This window comes from Brassica napus, chromosome C3 (genome assembly GCF_020379485.1).
Source record: "Brassica napus cultivar Da-Ae chromosome C3, Da-Ae, whole genome shotgun sequence".
Classification (NCBI taxonomy): domain Eukaryota; kingdom Viridiplantae; phylum Streptophyta; class Magnoliopsida; order Brassicales; family Brassicaceae; genus Brassica; species Brassica napus.
The window spans coordinates 29,220,641-29,233,915 of record NC_063446.1 but is presented as its reverse complement, the minus strand read 5'-3'; the positions used below and the strand labels follow the sequence as shown (position 1 = coordinate 29,233,915).

At 38.6% G+C, this 13,275-nt stretch overlaps 1 protein-coding gene across 1 annotated transcript; it reads right to left on the bottom strand.

The window, feature by feature from the left end:
• Positions 1 to 6,933: 6,933 nt before the first annotated feature.
• Positions 6,934 to 8,088, bottom strand: LOC125584529. The gene has a single exon (XM_048753161.1). It carries the CDS (start codon positions 7,464 to 7,466, stop codon positions 7,152 to 7,154), a length of 315 nt encoding a protein of 104 aa, XP_048609118.1. The 5' UTR covers positions 7,467 to 8,088; the 3' UTR covers positions 6,934 to 7,151.
• Positions 8,089 to 13,275: the final 5,187 nt, after the last annotated feature.

Below are 13,275 nucleotides of genomic sequence, written 5' to 3'. Positions count from 1 at the left end.
AGAAACTACGTACTTTTTTTTTTTTGACGTCGAACGGCCATTCTGTTACTCAAGCTTAAGGTGGTCTGGGTAACCAGACCGGAATAGAACAACCAATGAAAAGTAACTCCCTACGAAAGGTCCTATCAGTCTTAGCTAAAAAATCAGAAAACTGGTTACGCACTCGTGGCACATGGGTGATTTTGAAGTCCGGAAAACAAATCTGTGGCATCTCTATCTTCTCCAATTCTGTCGCGAAGCTTGGCCACTCATGGGGTTCCTTTATCATTGCAATCAGCTCTTTGAAGTCAGTTCCAAAGCTCTGGCATGGCGAGTGTTGAAGCATATTATCCATCGCCCATCGCAGTGCTTCTACCTCCGAATGCAATGCTGATTCACATCGAGTGAAATTCCGTGTTCCCATAAGTTGTACGTTCTCCCCACTATCCATACAGACCCATCCACATCCACTAAAGCGATCAGAGGATGTCCAAGATCCATCTAACAGGCAAATATTGTTGGGGTCAAAAACGGTTACGACAAATTTAACATTCAAAACGTCCGAGGAAGAAAATAAGAATTTCTCCGAAGAGTACTTTTCGAAATAGATTCCTCCTTACGAAAACGCTTTACGGAAGAAAGAATCGAGATGTCCGACGAAAGCTCAAGCTCGGTCGTTACGCAGCGACCGAACGATCGTCCCGCTCGGTCGCTACGTAGCGACCGAGCGATCATCCAGCTCGGTCACTACGTAACGACCGAGCTCGAGCCAAAGCTCGGTCTCTACGTAGAGACCAAGCGATCGTCCCGCTCGATCGCTACGTAGCGACCGAGCTCGGCCAAGCTCGGTCGCTACGTAGAGACCGAGCGATCGTCCCGCTCGGTCGCTACGTAGCGACCGAGATCAAGCCAAGGCTCGGTCGCTACGTAGCGACCAAGCTCAAGCCAAGGCTCGGTCGCTACGTAGCAACCGAGCGCTCGTCCTGCTCGGTCGCTACGTAGCGTCCGAGCTCCGGCCAAAGCTCGGTCGCTACGTAGCGACCGATCCAAAGCTTGGTTGCTACGTAGCGACCGAGCGATCGTCCCGCTCTGTCGCTACGTAGCGACCGAGCTCGGCCAAGCTCGGTCGCTACGTAGTGACCGAGCTCGAGCCAAAGCTCGGTCGCAACGTAGCGACAGAGGTCGAGCCAAAGCTCGGTCGCTACGTAGCGACCGAGCTCGGCCAAGCTCGGTCGCTACGTAGCGACCTAGCGCTCGTCCCGCTCGGTCGCTACGTAGCGACCGAGCTCGAGCCAAAGCTCGGTCGCTATGTAGCGACCAAGCGCTCGTCCCGCTCGGTCGCTACGTAGCGACCGAACGATCGTCCCGCTCGGTTGCTACGTAGCGACCGAGCGATCGTCCCGCTCGGTCGCTACATAGCAACCGGGCTCGAGCCGAAGTTCAGTCGCTGTGTAGCGATCGAACCCTTCCGAACATCGATACGACATCAATCCATACACTCTCGTCAAACCTTCGAATGCTATCTCCCGAAGACCGAAGCAAGCTCAGTCCATGTTTTCTGCTATTCAAATCCATCAATCAAACTTCGCGGATTAGAAACCGCGGAAAGTCCGTTCTTTATCGAAAAGAATTCGTAGTAAATGTGTCGAGTCGTAAGACGGCCCAAAGGGATCAAAAACACGACTCGAGGCCCATCCTACGATTTCTTAACCAAAAGCCCGTAAACCGCAGCACGGTTTACGCTTGGTCCCCAAGGAAGGATAAATGTCAAGTTTCCGCGGATAAATACGGAAGTTTTGAAGATAATTGGAAGATCGGAAAAAATGGAATATCTCCATTTTTATGCTATGACGGCTTAAGGGCAGAAGAGTAAAAGCGTAAACCGACCTTGGAGCTAGTATATAAGGAGTCCTAGGCGAGGAGTTCTATGACTGGCACTCAATCACTAGACGAACTCGCCTAGGCAGTTCGATCTCTTGTCCAACTCTACCAATTGAACTACGTTTGGCTTGATCCTCGAAAGGGGTACGTAGGCAGCCTTTCATAAGGTTCAGTCTGAAATCAATCAAAGCCTTTTATGATTAGGGTTTTATGTTGCTAGAACTAGGTAACTCGCTGACGGCCCCTGCGGCCAAAGCCTTTGTATTCTCTTGTAATGATCGCAACGCTCTTACGCGAATTCAAAATAAGATCTACTTTCTTTGTAAATTCGCTTTATCATTTTTTCTCATATTTTCCGCATTTATTTGGTTACTTCTCGTTGGCTCTCGCAGAGATCCGGGTCCTCTGGAAAATTAGGGTTTTCCAAAGTTTCCTTATTTAAACGGAAATCGACAGTGCGAATTTTGGTTTCCACAGTTTGGCGCTAGAAGGAGGGGGGGGGGGGGTTGGATTACTCTTACTCATAGCCGTAAAACGCTTGATCAAAACGATGTCTGGATATATGAAAGACAAAGTCGCAGCTCGCAAAAACGTTGGTAAAACAACTCCAGCAGCGACTACTCCTATAGCCAACGCTCATGCAGATGCTGTAGTACTTAACTAAATCGAAAACCTACTCGAGACTCTTCACCACGGAAAGAGCACGAAACGAGCTCGCGATTTCTCCGTCTAAACAAAAGGGCAACGATAAAACCTGTCAAACCCCGTAACCAAATCGAAGAAATCTCAACGTGTGAGGGTTTGACCAAAAGATGTTTCCCAAAAACTTTTCGGAAAAATAAAACTTGCTCTCCTAGAAACTGCATAAAAAACCCTAGGTTACACGCAGAAAAACTCTAGGTCGCTCTCAGAAAAAAGGAGCGCAGCAAATTAGAAACGCAACGTCCAGCTCGTCCAACGGCGAGTCGGACAAGACTCTCAAGATCCCAAGCCTGATCCTACTCCGAACAACGGTCATACAACTTTTTGTTTCGTCTCAATCGGACTTTCCGTTGAGATTTTACGACGAAAACAAGTCAGCTCGACGAATCGAGACTGTCCGCATCAGCTCGCCGTGTGGCGAGCTGAGAGGGCTCATTCAGCTCGCCCTACGGCGACCTGGATCACCCCTCGAGCTTCCCTCTCCAGTCTCGATCGTACAGCTTTTCGTTTCGTCTTAATCGGACTTTCCGTTGAGATTTTACGACGAAAACAAGTCAGCTCGACGAATCGAGACTGTCCGCATCAGCTCGCCGTGTGGCAGGCTGAGAGGGCTCATTCAGCTCGCCCTACGGCGACCTGGATCACCCCTCGAGCTTCTCTCTCCAGTCACGATCGTACAGCTTTTCGTTTCGTCTCAATCTGACTTTCCGTTGAGATTTTACGACGAAAACAAGTCAGCTCGACGAATCGAGACTGTCCGCATCAGCTCGCCGTGTGGCGAGCTGAGAGGGCTCATTCAGCTCGCCCTACGGCGACCTGGATCACACCTCGAGCTTCTCTCTCCAGTCTCGATCGTACAGCTTTTCGTTTCGTCTCGATCGGACTTTCCGTTGAGATTTACGACGAAAACAAGTCAGCTCGACGAATCGAGACTGTCCGCATCAGCTCGCCGTGTGGCGAACTGAGAGGGCTCATTCAGCTCGCCCTACGGCGACCTGGATCACCCCTCGAGCTTCTCTCTCCAGTCTCAATCGTACAGCTTTTCGTTTCGTCTCGATCGGACTTTCCGTTGAGATTTTACGACGAAAACAAGTCAGCTCGACGAATCGAGACTGTCCGCATCAGCTCGCCGTGTGGCGAGCTGAGAGAGCTCACACAGCTCGCCCAATGGTGAGCTGGACCACTCCTCGAGCTCCTCTCTCAAGTCTCCATCGCGCAGATTTTTGTTTCGTCTCGATTTTACGATAAAAACCGCAAAGACTTGTTTTTTCGTATAAGATCGAATCGATCGTCTAAAACGGCAACGGTCGACTTAAACGCCAAAGTTGTCTAAACTATACGAGAAATTTAAACGCAATCCGGTTTTATAAACTTCTGCCACGTTGAGTCGAAACATCTAATCATAAACATCAGATGGATTTTTCAACAATATACAAAGCACACCTAGTAAGTTAAGTAAATCCAGCAGTACGAAGAAACGAGAACATAAACTTGGATGTTGAAATCCCTTTTTCACTCCGAAACTCTCGTTGGTATTTCGCCAAAATCAATTCGTACGAGAATAAGTCAGAAGACACGAGAATAACGAAGAAGAGGCAGCCCCAAATCATCGATGAGACTAAGGTATGTCTGATTTGAAAATTTTATTAGACTTCTAATTTCTCGTATGAAAGGAATGAAAACGTCTTGGAAACTGCCGAAAACCCTAGGGAACTTAGAATTTAGGTGGATAGTTTAGCAAGCTAAGTCGTAGGCGATTTTTCTATCTCGATCTATTGTCCTCTAACTGTTCAGGCAAAACTCGCAAACCGATCCAATCTCTCGTACAACCGAGAAACGATCGCCACGCATTCAAGCACACCATCTCACTTCCTAAAGAAAGAAGAAACTAGAGACACGAATGTCGTCTTAAAACCGACTCGCTCCTAGAAATTTTCTTGAAACCAACATATTCCAAGTCATCATCAATTAGTCACGGTCTTTAATCGACCCGGATTGACGATCATCCCTTCGAAGGGATGAAACCACCCCGCGACTGACTCCGCACGGGCTTTGCATCGAGCTTCTTAGGCTTTGTCTCCCTCGGATAAAAAAAGAAAAAACTTCCATACGAACATAGGAAAGATTATACGAAACTTTCATCGTATAAATCAAACCTAAAAACGGAAAAACGTTTCCTACGACCATGGACATACTTGGCATATCAATCTCGACAAACGCTACTTGGCCCTTGTCCTATCACGCTTCACTTCGATGACGAGCTAGGTTACGGCATCCCCTTTATGGGCAATCCGAACCAACTCGACCTTATTGATAGCACGAAAGTGTCATGGCCTAATTATTGATCAACTACGTCCTTCGATATGCGGCTGAATACAACCTTCACGCCAAGCCAAAACATTCGACGGACAATGTAAACATGTCGAAAATCGACTAAGTTTTACATTCTCACAATTCACTCTATTTCCGAACTGCGTAGCGACCGAGCTCGAGCCAAAGCTCGGTCGCTACGTAGCGACCGAGCGATCGTCCCGCTCGGTCGCTACGTAGTGACCGAGCTCAAGCCAAGGCTCGGTCGCTACGTAGCGACCGAGCGCTCGTCCCACTCGGTCGCTACGTAGCAACAGGGCTCGAGCCGAAGTCCAGTCGCTGTGTAGCGATCAAACCCTTCCGAACATCGATACGACATCAATCCATGCATTCTCGTCAAACCTTCGAATGCTATCTCCCGAAGACCGTAGCAAGCTTAGTCCATGTTTTCCACTATTCAAATCCATCAATCAAACTTCGCGGATTAGAAACCGCGGAAAGTCCGTTCTTTATCGAAAATAATTCGTAGTAAACGTGTCGAGTCGGAAGACGGCCCAAAGGGATCTAAAACACGACTCGAGGCCCATCCTACGATTTTTTAACCAAAAGCCCATAAACCGCAGCACGGTTTACGCTTGGTCCACAAGAAAGGATAAATGTCAAGTTTCTGCGGATAAATACGGAAGTTTTGAAGATAATTGGAAGATCGGGAAAAATGGAATATCTCCATTTTTATGCTATGACGGCTTAAGGGCAGAAGAGTAAAAGCGTAAACCGACCTTGGAGCTAGTATATAAGGAGTCCTAGGCAAGGAGCATGGGGAGAGGACTCTTTTAGACTCATAACTCTCTGCACTTAGAAACTTAGGCTTATTTCTCGACAAGTTCGGTTTCTATGACTGGCACTCAATCACTAGACGAACTCGCCTAGGCAGTTCGATCTCTTGTCCAGCTCTACCAATTGAACTACGTTCGGCTTGATCCTCGAAAGGGGTACGTAGGCAGCCTTTCATAAGGTTCAGTCCGAAATCAATCAAAGCCTTTTAGATATCTTTTTCGTCTTTCGTTATCGAGCTGCGACTCAACTAGGATTAGGGTTTTATGTTGCTAGAACTAGGTAACTCGCTGACGGCCCCTGCGGCCAAAGCCTTTGTATTCTCTTGTAATGATCGCAACGCTCTTACGCGAATTCGAAATAAGATCTACTTTCTTTGTAAATTCGTTTTATCATGTTTTCTCATATTTTCCGCATTTATTTGGTTACTTGTCGTTGGCTCTCGCAGAGATCCGGGTCCTCTGGAAAATTAGGGTTTTCCTAAATTTTCTTATTTAAACGGAAATCGACAGTGCGAATTTCGGTTCCCACAAATATTACCCAAGCTTAAGACTTGGCTTTCTTCATTATTGTTAGCCTGTAATGCTGGTGGTATCATCTCATTTGCATTAAACCAGGCTTGACATTCACTTTCTGCGTATCGAACTAGTTCCAAAGAGTGTCTGTTTATTCCCCTGAAACGTTTATCATTACGAGCCTTCCAAATATACCATATTATTCAGGGATAAGGATCCTTGTCTTTGTCTGGTTCTAAGATATCATTCTTCCTCCAGAATAGATAGTCCATGTTTGTGTAGACGCTTGACACTGGAAATATACCTGAGCTTGTAGGAGTTGCTGATAAGGACCATACTTGGAGAGTTGGAGGGCATTCAAATATTGCATGAGTTACAGATTCTTCTATTTCTCCACACTTTGGGCAATAATTATCGCACCTCATATTTTGCCTTACTAGATTCCTCGTTACTGCAACCTGGCATGTTATCAATTGCCATATAAGATGGCACATCTTCCTTGGCGCTTTCAACTTCCAAGCAAAGGCTTGAAGTTTAGTGATACTCGGTTCTAGTATTTCTTTTTCCTCTTCTGGCTTCAACAGATTTTGAGCAATCCAGTATCCAGATTTAACTGTGTATTGGTCATTCCTCATGTAGTTCCAGCAGAAAGTATCACGGCGATGAGTAGAAAACAAATACGTTACCCATTTAAGAAAACAAATTACCCATTTTGATCAAATTAAATGAACCATACGTTAACAGGAAAAATATATTGGGGCACATATGTGTAGTTGGCAAGAAAAATATTGAGTAATATATAACAACAAGAACACATGACCCGCATAAAGCTGAGGAAAGACAACGGAGACAATAAATATGTTATTTGAGCTATATGATCTCCTTTTCATGCCTTCATTATCATCCATATATAATTCTCTTAGTTGATGATTACTCGTGCGAACAAAGAAGCATATAAATACATTTTCCAATAATGTAGAACCTTCCTCTCTTCTTTTTCAGAAACTTCCCAACTAGTTTTGGTGAAGACGGCTTCTTCTTCTTCTCCCAATTCTTCACTGTCTCATCCTTTGAGTTCTCCATCACTGTTTCTCTCTCTATATATATATAGAAGTTTTTTGTTTCTTTTATTGTGAGGTTTTGTTGCAACTTGATGATTGTGTTATATTTAAAAGGAAGTGAGGGGTTCATCATTATATTGGAGCGAGAGCGAAAGGGAGATAAGGAGAAAGTATTCCACACCATTGATTCGAGGCCCTTCAACGAAACAACACAAAAACAAAGGCCACTTGTGGAGTGTGACCGACTAGCTTCCCATTATTGTTGAAAATATTTGATGCATGTATTTGTTTTCTTGTCTCCTTTCAGTTCAAAAAGATCTATATTTGATGGGTTTATTTAGTATGATTGTGTTATGCACAGAATATACGGCTATGCGGACCTTCCAAATCTGATCCTTTTCTAGCCTGTATTGTTTTTTTTTTTTTTGGTTTTGAAACACTGCCTGTATTGGTTAACAGCGGAATGAAAAGAAAAAATGACCGATTGGAAGGGATTTGATCCGAGTTACATTAAAAAATTTGAACTTAATACGTACGTAAATTCACAAGCTAATTAACTTACATTTAGTGCCATTAGGTTTACGTCGATAAAGAACTAAGAATTTTCAAAATTAGTCAAAAAAAAAAAAAAAAAAGAACTAAGAATTTTATACATTTCTAATATTCAACGTTGCATCAACAATTAAACTTATACCATGCATGTTTTTTCTTGTCATAACTCTCTTATAGTGACATTCAACTGCAAAAATAAAGAGGTTAACCAAAGAAAAACAGTAAAAATCAAGAACGTTTTTTTTTTTTTTTTTTTTTTTTTAAAAATAAAAAAAAAAAAAAAAAAAAAAAAAAAAAAAAAAAAAAATCAAGAACGTTTACTACTATAATTTTAAAAGGAAATCATCCCACTCCGATGGCTCCATTCATTGTGATACTTGGCATCATTTCGACTTTCGAGTAAATAGCGCCAGAGACGTAAAAGATAGTGAGGTTTATGTTTTTTATTGAACCCTATATATCATACGGAAACATCGTGGCGTAAATGAAGTTGAACTAGTAAGTAGTAACTGATAAAATTATTGTTAGTTGACGTTAACAAGAATTAATAGAAGACTAGTGTAGATTATATCAGATTATTATATATGGTTTACTTTCATTCCACGTATATTATCGGTTTATGTGGTTATTATTGGGTTATGAGATTTATATTTTCGGTTTTATTGTGAATATTAATTTTTCCGTTCTTGGCCTTTGGCAAAAAAGGAAGTTCAGTACATTAGACATGATCGTTTTTTGGCATATCCAACCAAATATAAATCAAAAGGTGGCTAAAACAAATTATTAAATTTTATTAAAAGAAGAAAAACAGTTGCTTCAAATCATGTTTCTCATGTAGCAAACAACCTTTATTTTTTCTTTCTTCTTGGTTTTGACTAGAACGAGACTGAGCAAAGTCTGAAATCTCTTTTTTCTTATAATTGATAAGATCCAAAATCAAAATTTTATGTAATTAAGTTTCTGAAGCTCGCAAAAGTGAATTTCTTGCCTCTCGAAAACATTTATAAGTGTTGAAGAATGAACACAAATACAATGAAAGAAAAAACTGAAATCATGTTAAAGAATAGTAATCGAAAAGATTCCAACCATTAGACAATTATCAATTGGATAAGATTCCTCTTTTACTGTCTTTTTTTTCTTCCGTGGCAACTGAAACTATGCATTTGTTATATGGACTATATATATTTGAAGAATATGTATACAGCGACCATTTGGTGTGACTAGATCTTTTGTGTTTTTTTACTAAGAAATTTGTGGTTCTAACTTACAAACGTGTACTAAACGAATCCAGAACTCTGGATGGAATGATAAACACGAAAATTAGAGATTTTAAACAGATTTATCAGTACTTTAGACAAGACACCATAAATAAAATTTGAATTAAGAGATTTATGAAATGCATTTGCCTCCCAAGATTTATAAAAATAGATAATTAAGGACACCACCCAACGGTATGGCTTTCTTATCGTGTAATCTTTGAAATAGTGCTCGGATAGATAACATTTCTTGAAGACTAGATAGATAATTTTGTTTCACATACTTTTTGATGTTAATTAAGTCTATGTATATATCAGTAAACAGATTTCTTTGAACGAAATTTTTCGAACCTATAATTTTTTTGTTACTTCTGACTGGTTCAAACGCAGCGGTTGCGGTTGCGGCTGCGGAAGTTTGCGGATACGGGTGGTCGCAGTTTCTAACGGTTTTAAGAGATTTGTACTACTGGTTCTGCGGTTAGAAATTGGTGCGTTTGCGGTTAAATAATAAATTAACAATATTTACATTTTATTTAATTATAAAATATCAAAAATCATAATATTATAATAAATATGAAAATTATATTTAGAAAGTTATAGTTTTAAATTTTAAAAAATTATAGAAAATATTTTTATTTTAAATTTTTTTAATAGTAATTAAAATATAATAGATATACTTTAGTATTTTTATAATTCCAATTTTAAATTTTTATTGAATATATTTATTTTTGTATTTATATGCTTTTAAAAAAAAAAATTATCCTCCCGCAACTGCAAACGCTAGCTAGAACCAACTTTTGATTTTAAGAGGTTCAGAACGGTTTGAAACGATTTGTAACGGTTTCTATGATTGTTTCGAAACGTTGTCAATCGCTACCAACCGCAAAAGCTGCGTTTGCGGGTGGTAGTGGAAAAACCGGTCAGTGCGGGAGAGAAAGCGATCTAGTCACGAGCAATCCGAGAGAAAGTCATGTGATAGAAATCGAAAATCACACACTGCCGCTTGGCGCCATCTATCTTTTCCCCCCAGTTAACAGTTCACTCTCCTATAGCCCATTATCAGGCCCATACAATATAATTTCATCGTTGTGCTCGTTGCAGAGATTCTCCAAATATTTCGTAAATTTATATCAAAGCAATCTACCAAATAAACACGACAATTTTTAGAAAAACTAAATAATTAAGTTGACATAAAATTACCAAGACAATTTGGAACTTAAGTTTTTGTACGAGCATTTGACGATATGGTGTGAGTCGTGCGACAACAAAATAAATCCATATTGTATATTTCGTACTCAAAACATCGATTATAATATTGATTTACATCAATACTAGTAACTTTTCTAGCCTTCCCAGTATTATGACCAAGTCGCCCTAACTGGGCATCAATTATACTGTCTCTTCGTTTTTTATAAAGAAAAAAATCTTGCCTTCGGCAAAGCAAAACACTACTCCCTCTGTTCCTTAATATTACATATTTTAAGAAAAAATTATTTTAAAAAGATCTATTTTTTACATTTTCAAGACATGTTTTATTAATTAATTGCAAATTTCAAAAAACTTAATTGCACTTACTGAATTGTTATTGGCTTAAAATTATGAAACAAAGATAAACACAAAAAAATATGCAAATTTAATGTGTTTTATTAAAATGTGTGAAAAATCTAGAATATCTAACGTTAAAAAACAGAGGGAGTATTATTGTATCTCCACTATCATCTCCTTCAAGTTTTCTTTATTGAACGAATCTTGAAAACCAAAAATTTAATGAAGTACGTGGACAGAACTTAAACGTAACCCCCTTTAGCGAGATTGATTATAAAAGTAAGTAAAGTGAGCATAGGAAATGGATATAACAGAGAAATAAATGAAACACAACAGCCGAAGCCAAAACCCAAAAGGGTTTACCATTTATTAAGTGAAAGCAACTCGTTTAACGAAGTTAACTGCTTACCTACTTCTCATTAATTTTAAGCTAATCTATACATTCACTCCTTCTAAACCTTAGACTGTAACTGAATTATTGACGCCTCTTACTCGCTTTTATCCTTTTATAACCACACCAATTCTGCCGTGACTCTCTCTCTCTCTCTTTCTAGAGATAACTTTAATTTTGCTTTTGCTTTGACTTCACTAGTCTTCTTCCTACTTTTCAATCCCACACTCAAACCTCTCGAACTTTAATTTTCATCACTAGACCCCCCAATCTTGCACAATCCATCACCAAGCAATATACAATTCGATACCTGACTAATTCTGAAAAATCTACTCCATTTTTTTTTAAAAGTAAGATTTTCTAAAGTTTTCACGTTTATTAAGAATACTAGTATTGTGTCCATGCTATGCATGAGAATATTTTTGTTCACAAATAAAAGCAAATTTAATTAGGACTAATTTACCAAATAACTAAAAATAATAATAATAAAATTTTAGCTAAAATTATATGTATTATTTAACTCTGATTTATATGCATGTATATATATAATTATAAACACACTTAACATTATTAACCACAAACATACTATGTAAAATGAAGTTAGATTTGTTTAGAGATGTTTACATTAATCTTGATTAGCTTGTTTGATATAAATATTAGTTTGAAGCTTCCATGTTTAACTTCTTAAAGATTTTTTGCTTTCAATAATTTTTCTAGTCTTTGACTTGCAATTTATATGTTTCTTTGGCTTACTGCATTTAGTAATTCATTAAGTATCTCCATTTACAAACAAAACTAATATTCTAAATCTAATGAAAACAATAAAACATCATGTCACAGAGAGTGGTAATCTTTATCGCTTAATGTATGCTACTATACCTTTTAAATTTATATGACTTAAATTACAAAAAAAAAAAAAAAAAAAAAAAAAAAAAAAAAAATCTATATGACATAAATGACAAGCTCACAACAGACATAACTAAGCCATGAAAACATAGCAAATATTTTTATTGACATGTTATTTTGAAAACATGGTAAAAAAGTATACGTATAAATGGATAGTCACACATTATAGTGAAGAACACACTAACAAAACAAAGAGAAGTATTGTAGGAGATAACAAATACCTAGTATTTTGCTACTAAAGAAATTCAATCTTTAACTGTTCAAAGAAAAACATGTGTGTGCAAATAGAAACTCCACGTAGACAGCAAAATGAGAAAAGAAAAATTAATTAATCAAAAAGCATCAAGCATAGCATAATCAGTCACCTAGCTGATTTATTTAAGAGTTGCAAAATTTACATGGTGTTATAAACACTTCCCTAAAGTTAAACCTTGAGCATTATGGTTATGAGTTCAAGCAAACGAAATTGATCGGAAGAGAAAATCTGAGAATATAATAGGAAAACCTTGTTAAACTATAGATCATGAAAGGTAGCAGTACCAGTCTTAGAGAAGCCATCAATGGTACTCCACATCATGGGTCTCGAAAACCACTCCCAAGATCCGACCAACTCAAACCACATAATACATAATTGCAACCCGCATTTCAGTGATATGACACAAAACTGAAAGGGAAATGTTATGTTTTGATCTCTTCTTCTTCTGCTCCTAAAGAAGTAGCATATGGCTCTCATATTTTGTTTTTAATCGGGAGTTGTTCAGTTGCTCTGCTGTTTGCTCATCGAATATTTAGAGGAGTATGAAAAATAAAGGAACCTTGATAAAGAAGATCATGGGTAGTGTCAGTGTAGTGAGTTTCGAGAAACCGTATACGGTTGCTTTTTTCTTTTTTTAAACTGTCATTTTTTAACTAATTTTGCTTAAATTTGGTGAATGAATGACATGTTATATTTTGATTGATAGAGTAACTTGTGCTTTAGTATATAAGGGATAATAAATGTTTACAATTTAATTTAATTTTTTTAATACACTTTCTAATAAATATTCACCAATAGAATTTAATCAGTTCAAATATTCACAACTAATGTTTCTCAAAAATATACAAAAATACTTTAAAAATATATAAAATATATTTTTGTGGAATAAGAATAAACTATATAAAATCTTAGTTTCGGGAACGTAAAGAATATTTATTACTCTATATGTTTTATATTAAGTGTTGTTTTGAGTTTGTGCACACAGATTAATGAAACAATTAATTTTGTATATTTTTTATATAGAAACACAATTACCTATACACCTAACCATATTTTAACCAATATAAAAATAAATGTCTGAATAAAA